This window comes from Eimeria acervulina, genomic scaffold (assembly GCF_000499425.1).
Source record: "Eimeria acervulina Houghton genomic scaffold, Eah_scaff345, whole genome shotgun sequence".
NCBI classification, from domain to species: domain Eukaryota; phylum Apicomplexa; class Conoidasida; order Eucoccidiorida; family Eimeriidae; genus Eimeria; species Eimeria acervulina.
The window spans coordinates 22,704-32,983 of record NW_013549866.1 but is presented as its reverse complement, the minus strand read 5'-3'; the positions used below and the strand labels follow the sequence as shown (position 1 = coordinate 32,983).

The 10,280-nt window shown below is 47.5% G+C and overlaps 1 protein-coding gene across 1 annotated transcript; it reads left to right on the top strand.

The window, feature by feature from the left end:
• Positions 1-1,015: 1,015 nt before the first annotated feature.
• On the top strand, positions 1,016-9,768 carry EAH_00034150 (AT hook motif-containing protein, putative; the record flags this gene model as incomplete). The annotated part of the gene is made up of 10 exons (XM_013395826.1): positions 1,016-1,661; positions 1,855-2,146; positions 2,297-2,950; positions 3,422-3,577; positions 4,048-4,189; positions 4,603-4,701; positions 5,058-5,220; positions 6,605-6,740; positions 8,797-8,890; positions 9,463-9,768. The coding sequence occupies 10 exons, from the start codon at positions 1,016-1,018 to the stop codon at positions 9,766-9,768; spliced, it is 2,688 nt and encodes an 895-aa protein (XP_013251280.1).
• Between the last annotated feature and the right edge of the window lie 512 nt (positions 9,769-10,280).

Genomic DNA, 10,280 nt, shown 5'->3' with positions numbered 1-10,280 from the left:
ACGGGTTTAGGGTATAGGGTTTGGGGTTTGGGGTTTGGGGTCGCGATGTTGGTTCTGTGCGAGAAGGTATAGAAGACGCTGAAACAAAGGGTTTAGGGTTTAGGGTTTAAGGATTCAAATGAGTATAATAGTTCTATGAGGCAGATAATAACGCAAACCATAGCAACTCGTTTTGCTTCCGCTGGTCCTTTGAGCGCAGCAAGGAGCGGCGGTATCTATACTTCATTTTCCCTTCTTTTTCGCCGCTGCATGCGTTAGAGAAGCTAAACTATATTTCAATAAAGAAGTGGTTTTATTCTAGTGTTTAGGGTTTATGTTTTAGGGTTTAGGGTTTAGGGTTTAGGGTTTGTGTTGTCGCCGCGGGTTCGTCGGCGGTCCCCCGAGGGTAGTAGGGAGGCGCTTCGCCGCAAAGAAAGACAAAGAAAAATAGATAGAGGGAAATGCATTCGATAATAATAATCAACAACAAAACAGCAGCAACAACAGCAGCAGAAGAAGAAGAAGAAGCAAGAACAGCAGCAGAAGAAGGCAGCAACACCGAAAGCGCGAGACAGCCGGGCGACATAATAGCGGAAGCTGCTGCTGCTGCTGCTGAGCAGCAGCAGCGGCAGCTGCGGCTGCTGCTGCTGCATGAACTGCTGCAACGAAATTTTTTAGTGTGTGTTTTATTCAGCATGTTGGGGTGTCTGTACACCTGAGTTTCTTATACCCCATTTATCGGGTCGCGCCGGTCTCCATCGACTGCGCACGGGAAGGAGAGCAGCAGCAGCAGCCACAGCAGGAGCAGCAGCTACCGTTGCGGCGGCAGCAGCAGCAGTTGCTGCTGCTGCTGCTGCTGCTGCGACTGCAGCAAACAATTTTGTAGCGACTTCTTGAGACGCTGCACAGCTGCAGGACGTAACTTCCCCCTGCAGCAGACTATCGAACAGCAGCAGCAGCAGAAGCAGCAGTTGCAGCAGTAGTTGCATCAGCAAAATCAAAGTTAGTAGGGGCAGCAACAGCAGCAGCAGCAAAAATGGTGGAATCTCGGAGACCCACAAGCGGAAGGGAGGCGGCTGTGTCGGTGGTGCCTGTGCTGCACTTGAAGAAACCACTGGACAGCAGCAGCAGCAGCAGCAGCGGCGGCAGCAGCAGCAACAGTAGCAGCAGCAGTGTGGAGCATATTCATGGTTTCAAGGCAGCCGAGGTTAGCGGCAGCAAAATGGAACTGGTAAACGGCTTCTCTTCAGCCAGCAGCAGCAGCAATAGCAGCAGCAGCAATAGCAGCAGCAGCAGCAGCTGCTGCAGCACACCCAGGAGCAGCAGCACCGCCACACCCAGCAGCAGCAGCAACACACCCAACAGCAACAGGAGCGGCAGCATGACCCCCACCCAAGACAGCTATAGTCCTGTAAGAAGCAGCAGCAACACCCCAACTAACAGCAGCAGCAGCAGCAACAGCAGCAGCAGCAGCAACAGCAGCAGCAGCAGCAGCAGCAGATGGAGGGGTTCCCGTGGAGGTCTGCTGCTGCAGCAGCAAGCATCAGGCAGCAAAACAGAGACTGAACCAACGCAGCACGCGAATAGAGATTTGCTGCAGCGGCAGCAGCAACCAACACCAATCCTCAGGTTGTCTGTAGACCCTCGCACAAGAGCTGTCTCCCGCAGCCAGAACCCACAAGGTAATAAACCCTAAACCCTAAACCCTAAAACCCTAAACTCTAATCCTTTCTGAGAGTCTTTGCTTTGGCGCGGAACTGCAACAGGGGCTGCGCTCGCTATAATTGGGCTTCAGGGCTAAGGGTTTGGGGTTTAGGGTTTAGGGTTTAGGGTTTATGGTTAAGGGTTTAGGGTTTAGGGTTTTCACATTCGCAGGCCTGTCGTCCCGTTCCTCCCTTAGCCTCGCCCCAGCCCGCCTCCACCTCAGCAGCAGCAGCAGCAGCAGCAGCAGCAGCAGCAGGGTGTGCCTGCAGCACGAAGGCTATCGCGAGCAGGTGGAGACAGCAGAAAATGGTAATTTGAGGTGGGGACAAAAGGAAGCAAACGACGGAAGTTGGGTCGAAAAATGGGCTGTACAGACAGTGCAGCAGCAGCAGCAGCAGCAGCAGCAGCAGCGCGTGCTGGAGTTCGGCCAAAGCCAAGGGAGGAATTACCGCACTAATGAACGGTTAGCCTTAAACCCCAAGCCCTCGACAAACCCTAAACCCTTAGAAAACCTTAAGCTGCTATCCCTCAACCCACATGCTGCTAGCAGGATGAAGGGCTTTTGTGTCTACGGCTTAGGGTTTAGGGTTTAGGGTTTAGGGTTTCGGTGCAGGTGGATATCCCGTTGGGAGGAAACTGATCGTGGGAGACGCGTGGAGAAGGTGGTTCAGGAGCTGCAGCAGCAGGAGGAGGACGAGGAGCAGCAGCAGCAGCAGCAGCAGCAGCAGCAGCCAGTAGTGCTGCAGGAGTGGGAAGAGGAGGAGACAGAAGACAAAGAAAGCGGCATTACCAAAATAAATAAGAAGGGGACAGACACTCGAAGCGGCGAAGGGAGACGGTGGACGCTTCGCCTTCTCAAGCGCCAGCCCCCAGCAGCAGCAGCAGCAACAGCAGCAGCAGCAGCAGCAGAAGAGCCTGCGGCAAGTTCGCAGGGATCGGCGGAGGAGCTGCTTGCGGAGGCTGCTTTGCTGCCAGCAGCAGCTGCTGCAGCAGCAACAGCAGCAGCAGCAAACCTGCTGCCGGGGCAAGAGATAGAGGTATTTGAGGAGACACGCGGGGAGGAGACGAGGGGGAGACTGCAGCACAGGGAGACAGACGGCAGACTCATGTATGAAGCAACATGGAGAGAAGCAGCAGCAACGCCAGCAACAGCAGCAGCAGCAGCAGCAACAGCAGAAGCAGCAGCAGGCAGAGAGGTGCATCATGAATGTATGTGGGTAGACGAGGACGGCACAAAGAGAGGCATAAAAAAAGGAAAAGACAAAGAGTAATGCTGCTGCTGCTGTTGGTGCTGCTGCTGCTGTTGGTGCTGCTGCTGCTGTTGGTGCTGCTGCTGCTGCTGCTGTTGCTACCGCTATTGCTGCTGCGCTTGACGTTGCTGCTGATGGTGCTGTTGCTGCGGCTGCTGCACATGAGCAGTAGCAGCAAGATGTGTCTGTGGCGGCTTCGTTTTCTGGCGTTAGAATATGGAGCAGCAGCTGCTGCTGCAGCAATGCTGTGGCTGTTGCTGCTGCTGCTGCTGCTGCGCTGTGGCTGTTGCTGTTGCTGTTGCTGCTGCTTCTGCTGCTACTGCTGCGCCTATCTTTTGATTCTGCTGCAGAAAGTCCTGATAGTCTTTGCGTCTGTCTCTGTTTGTCTCTGCTAGTTTGTTTGTCTACTCCCTGTAGCAGCAGCAGCAGCTGCCGCTGCTGCTGCTTGTATTTATCTGCTTTGTTTTATTTGTTTTTGTTTGCTGCAGCGGGGCGTACTGGGAAGAAGAATGGGAAGAAGGCATCGACGGCACTCGCGTGAGCAGCAAAAGGAGACAGACAAAGCAAAGCGAGTGTAAGGAGACAGCAGGAGTAAGAAAAACAGCTAAAGGAGACAGCCAAGAGCTTGAAGAGTTCTCCAACAGGTACGCAGCCTCTAGGGTTTAGGGTTTAGGGTCTAGGGTTTAGGGGTTAGGGTTGTGGTTTGGGAAATAGGGTTTTTTGGGTTATATGGGATTCGGGCCGTGGGGTTTGGCTTTGGGGTTTAGGGTTTACTCTTCGGCCTGAGGGTTTAAGATCTACTACATTGGTTTAAGGGTTTAGGGTTTAGGGTTTAGGGTTTGCGTCGGGTGTATTGCGACAGCCCTGGATTAGTAATACGCTCAGTGGTTCTGCACATGGAGCACGGCATGGGGAGATGAGGGTTTAGGGTTTAGGGTTTAGGCAGTATGTTTTAGGTTTTAGGGTTTAGGGTTTGGCCTTTGCGGGGAAGTGCAGACTTGAAAAAGCGAGCGTTGGAGCTAGCGTTCAGGGTTTGAGGCACACGGTTTAGGGTTTGGGATTTAGGGTTTAGGGTTTAGGGTTTAGGGTTTAGGGTTTATTTTGCGTTGCTTAGAGTGGAGACAACGTTTGATGAGGGGAGGGTCGTGGAGTGTATAGACAGCTGGGCGCGCCCACTGAACGGCAGCGGCGCTGCAACGGGCAGCCAAAGGAGGGAGACGCAAACCTTTGATAAAGATAAACTTACTTCCGTCGAGGTTTGCTGCTGCTGCTGCTGCTGCTGCTGGTCGCCATGGTGCTGTTGTGTCCGGTTGCTGCTCCTGCTGCGTGCTATGCTGGGCGCTGCTGAAGCTTCAGAGCCTTGGCGGTTTTTTGCTGCTGCTGCTGTTGCTGCTACTGTTGTTGCTTTTGATCAGCCTCAGTTGCTGCAGCTGTTGCTGCTGCTGCTGCTGGTGCTGCAGTATACAGGTGGTTCTTGTTTTGCAGGGTTTAGGGTTTAGGGTTTATGAGTATGTGGTGCGTTGTTTTAGGGGTTTTCTTATCGTTTATTATTACAAAATAGGATTATTATAAATATTAATATTATTGCCAATATTATTATTATTATTATTATTATTATTATTATTATTATTATTTTGTTTGTTTTAATGCATTTTTCTGTTTATTTTAGGTGTCAAACACAATATGGAAGGACGACGGTGAAGAATACATCGCGGATAGCTGGACAGAAGAAACCCTAATTCAGCACCGCAGCAACGAGGCTGTTGCGGTACAAAAGGCAAGCAGCAGCAGCAGCAACAGCAGCAGTAGTAGTAGTAGTGGTGGTGGTAGCAGGAGCAGCACAAGCAGCAGCTGCTGCAGGGTGGCTGCTGGAGCAGCAGCAGCAGCAACTGCAACAATAACAGCACCATCTGTAGCAGCAGTAGCAGCAACACCAACAACAGCTGCTGGTGCTGCAGCACAAGCAGCAGCAAAAGCAGGAACACTAACAGCAGCACACAGTGCTTCTGCTTCTCAGCACAGAGCAGCAGCAAGTCGAAGCGAAACAGGAGCGAAACACGTGTTGTTTTAAAGTTGAGGGTTTAGGGTTTAGGGTTTAGGGTTTGAGCTGCTTTTTTAATGCAGAATCGATGGGGCAGGAAGAAGGGGAACCGCCGCTCAGACGGAATGGAGTGGGGAGAGCGCTGGGAAGAGACAGAAGGCATCCAGGACACAGCAACGCAGCAGCAGCAGCAGCAGCAGCAGCAGCAGCAGCATGAGCAGCAGTTGAGGGTCCGCATCCTTGTAGGTATTGAAAGGGCGGCATCTGCCGCTGCTGCTGCTGCTAGACTACCCCCCATTCTGATGCAGTGCTTTCTGTTAGACGGCTGCTACTGTTGCTGCTGCTGCTGTTGCTGCTGCTGCTGTTGCTTCTGCTCCTGTTGCTGCTCCTGCTGTTGCTGCCGTCAGGGTTGTTCGTAAACTGCCGCATTTGCTGCCGTTTGCTGCTGTGAAGCTGCAGCAAAAGCTGCTCATGCAATATTACGCCGTGCCTGAACGTGCTGCTGCTGCTACTGTTGCTGCTGCTGCTGCTACTGCTGCTGCAGCTGCCAGGGGGAGAAGTCTCAACGCAGCAGGTTTTGCTGCTGCAGCAGCCGCCAATGCAAACAAAACGAAGGTTTGATGATAAATGGTGGATAGAAGCCCACGGGAACTCTTGGGGTCATAAAGAGTGAAACCCGAACCCTAAACCCTCAGGAATAAACCCTAAACCCTCAGGAATAAACCCTAAACCCTCACTCAGGAATAAACCCGAAACTCTCAGAGCCAAGCCTTAAACCTCCAAAACTAAACCCTAAACCCTCAAATCCAAACCCTAAACCCACATATCCAAACTCTTACCCCTCTCAGCCAAACCCTAAACCCTCATATCCAAACCCTGAGCCCCCAAATCTAAACCTTAAACCCTCTGAACCAAACTGTAACCCCCAGATTCAAACACTAAAAGTCTAAACATTGAACCCCCCAAAGCAAACCCTAAACCCTCTGGACCAGCCCCTAGACCGTCCGATCTAAACCTCTAACCGTAAACCCTGTGAACGAAACCCTAAACCCTCGTTGTGGTGTATTGCTGCAGAGGGTTTGAAGAGGATGGATCGCAGCTGCGAGAGCATTGGTATGATAACGGCAACGAAAAGGAAGTGAACAGATGGAGAGAAATGCCCGATGGCTCCAAGGAAGGCGGGGCAACAACCCCTAAACCCTAAACCCTAAACCCTAAACCCTAAACCCTTGTAGTATCGAAAACAATAAACCTTTAAGGGCAGCCCTGAGCCCGAATAGCTATCCCTAAACCCTACTAAACCCTACACCCTAAACCCTAGTAGTATCGAGAACAATAGGGGCAGCCCTAAGCGCGAATAGCTATCCCTACACCCTACTAAACCCTAAACCCTTGCGGTATATAACCGTAAACCCTTAACGCCAACCCTACACCCTAATATCTCGCGCTAAACTCTAATGAAAGACCGTAAACCCTAGACCCTAAAAGCAAGCGGTAATTTTGCATGTATGCATGCGTTGGTCTCAGGTGCATGCGTTTGTATTTCTTTTGCTGCTGCCCTTTTCTGTATATTTCTGCTGCTGGTTGTTTCTATTTGTTTGTGTTTAATATTGGTTTACTTCATGTGCAGGAGAGAAGAGAGGGAGCAGAGGAGGAGAGACGTGGTGGTTAGACCGGTGGGGTTGTGGTGCGGGTGGTGTAGACCATTGGTCCGATAAGAGCTGGCAAGAAAAGAAAGAAGAAGAAGGAGAAGAAAAAACATTTCGGTGGGGATGTAGTAGTGGAAGCAGCAAAGAACAACAAAAAGAATGGGTTCAGCATTGGAGAGAAACAGAGCACTGGACAGGCGGCAGTAAATACGTGGAGAAGACAGAAAAACATCAAAATGGAGATCATCATACACTCAAAGAGGGACACGAATGGAAACGAACGTCAGACAACTCAAACCCTAAACCCTAAACCCTAGTCAACCCTAAACCCTAGTAAACTCTAAACCCTTGTAAACCCTAAACATTGCCACACCCGAATAAAGCCTATACTCAGATAAACCCTAGGAAATAAGAACAGGTAGAAACAAAGCACAAACACTAAACCCTAAACCCTAAACCCCTAAACCCTAAACACGTCAACTAATCAACACCCTAGTAGCAAACAAACGAAGCTGTAAGGATGCAGACGACCAACGCGCAGAAACCCTAAACCCTAAACCCTTAACCCTAAACCCTATACCCTATCAGCACAAAACTAACCCCCTAAACAGCATCACAACGAAGAGGAGACAGAAGAAGAGACAGAGAAGAAAGCAAAACCAGAAACAACACAAGTGAAGGCTGGAGACAGATAGAGAGATAGAGAGAGTGTGAGAGAGAGAAAGAAAGAGAGAGAGACAAAGAGACATCAAAGAGTAGAGATTTGCGAGTGGATGTTTGTATGGTTATCCACGAAAAAGTTAACTGAATCCGTAAAACTAAAATAAATATATTTTGTTTTTTCTTTTTCTGCTCTTAACAACAGAGAACACAGCGACAGAGATGTCACTTCCTGGTTTGATGAACGATTTGGAGCTAATCAAAACCAACAAACAAATTGGGCGGTAAAACGCGGAAAAGATGAAAACGGTGAATGGACAGAAAAGTGGAATGAAAGTCCTCACGAAAAATCGGCAGAAAAAACTGGATGGAACAAGTAACAAACCCTAATGAAAACCCTAGTCATTAACCCTAATAAACCCTATTAATTAACGCTATTAATAAACCCTAATAAACCCTAATAGACCCTATTAGTAGCCCCTGGTAAACCCTATAAATAGACCCTCATAAACCCCACTGATAAACCCTAATACACCCTATTAATAAACCCTGATAAACTCTATTAATAAACCCAAATGAACAATATTAATAAACCCTAATGATAAACCCTAGTAATAAACCCTAGCAAACCCTATTAATAAACCCAATAAGCCCTATCAATGAGCCCTAATAAGCCCTATTAATAAACTCTGATAAACCCTTTAAGTAGACCCTAATGAACCCCATTAATAAACCCTAATAAGCCCTAGTAATAAACCCTAAATTAACAATATTAGTGAACCCTTAAAAACCCTATAAATAAGCCCTAATAAACCCTATCAATAAACCCTATCAATAAAACCTAGTAAACCCTATCAATAAGTCCCAATAATAAATCCTAATAAACCCTATTAATAAATCCGATAAACCCTATTAATTAACCTTAGTGAACCCCACTGATAAGCCTTAATAGACCCAATTAATTAACCCTAATAAACCCTATTATTAATCCCCAATTAACCCTAATAAACCCTATTAATAAACCCTGTAAATAAACCCTAGTAAACCCTATCGATAAACCCTAATGAACCGTATAAATAAGCCTTACTAAACCCTATAAATAAACCCTAGTGCACTCTATAAATAAACCCGAATAAACCATATTAATATACTCTAATAAACCCCAATGAACTCAAATAAACCCTAGTAAGCCCTAATAAATCCTCATAAACCCTAAACCCTAATACCAATCATGGGCCCTTTGTAACCCTAAATCGTAATAAACAGTAAACTCTAGACCCTATTTCGCTGTAAAGCTTCATCATTCTGAACCCTAAATCTCTACAAAACCCTACTTCATCTAAACCCTAAACCCTAAACCCTTTTGTTCGCTAATATTAAGATGCGTTTTGCACAGTGTACTTCGCAAGCCCTTGGTAAACGGCTGCTGCAGCTGTACGCCCTAATTACAGAGCCCTTTCCCTCTCAGAGAGCGGAATTAGGGTTTAGGGTTTAGGGTTTAGGGTTTGTGCAGGCAAGGAGATGCATGGGAGGAGCGGTGGCGCGAGAAGTTTGAAGGAGACACCAAGACGGAGACATGGGCAGAGAAGAAGGGAAGTAATGCAAGTGTAAGCATATTTAGGGTTTTGTTTTGTTTGTTTCGTTTTTATCTATCTCTCTTTGCTGTCTCTGTTAATTAATTTGTTGATTTGGTTTCGGGCGTTTGCCTGTCTCTTCGTTTTCTCTACATTTCCTTCGCGTTGTTTGCTGTCTCCGTTCTTAGTTTATTTGTTTTGTTTTGTGTTTTTTCTGCTTTGTCTCTGCTGCTCTCCCTTCTACCCTCCTCTCTATTTCCAGTAGGGGTTTAGGGCTTAGGGTTTAGGGCTTAGGGTTTTCGTTTCTTGTTTTCATTGAGGCTTGTTCAGCGTTCGGGGTCTGCTGCATTTCTTGTTGAGGCCTTAGGATTGGTTTAGGGTTTAGTGTTTATCAGGGTTTAGTGTTTATTAGGGTTTAGGATTTATTAGGGTTTAGTTTTTACTTAGGGTTTAGGATTGATTTAGGGTTTAGGCTACATCCATTGTGTGTTGAAGTTGCATATTATTTATTTTGTATGAATTGCCAGCATGACCTTTTCGTGTAAGTTTTAGGGTTTAGGGTTTAGGGTTTAGGGTTTAGGGTTTAGGGTTTGCATGCATGTTAGGGGGAGAAATGGATGGAAACATGGGAGGAGCGTTGGGGGTACAAGACAGCTCATAAAGAGGCGACGAACAGCAGCGGGTCTCGAAGAGTGGAGCGCTGGGGTGAGATATTTAACGACGATGGCTCTGGGGAGAAGTGGGCCCAGCAGTGGGTTGAAGAATCCCCTCAAAAACAGAGTAAAGGCAAACTCTGGGGAGATCGCTGGGGGCCCCACGGCTTAGGGGGCCACCGCTGGGGAGAAGAATGGGAAGAAGGAAATTGTAGGAAATGGGCTCATGATACACCCGGAAGGCCTGAAGGATGTTAAAAACAAATATACTAATCTGCAACCATCTAGGGATGCATGGGTGTATGCATGTTTGTATGCTCGAATTTATATATAATATATATATATATATATATATATGGATTTATGTAGGTATGGATATGTATGTGTATTTATGTATATACGTATTTACGTTTGATTGTATGCATATATGTATGTTTGTTTGTGTGTACGCATATATATAATGTATATATATAATGTAAATGTATTTGTATATATGTATAAGCATATGCATGTATGGATGGATGCGTATACGTATGTATGCATGCATGCATGCATGTATTTAAGTTGGTATGGATGTTTTTATGCGAGTTTGTACGTGTTTGTGCTTGTGGAGTGTCTATGCGCAACAAAAGCTGCAAAGTGAAGGCAAAGCGGAAAGGGATTTGCTGCTGACGCTGCTGACGCTGCTGCTGCTGCTGCCGCTGCTGCTGGCTTTTTCTGTTTCGTAAAGACTTGCGAATTCGTTCATAGTGCCAGGTCCAGCCGACGAT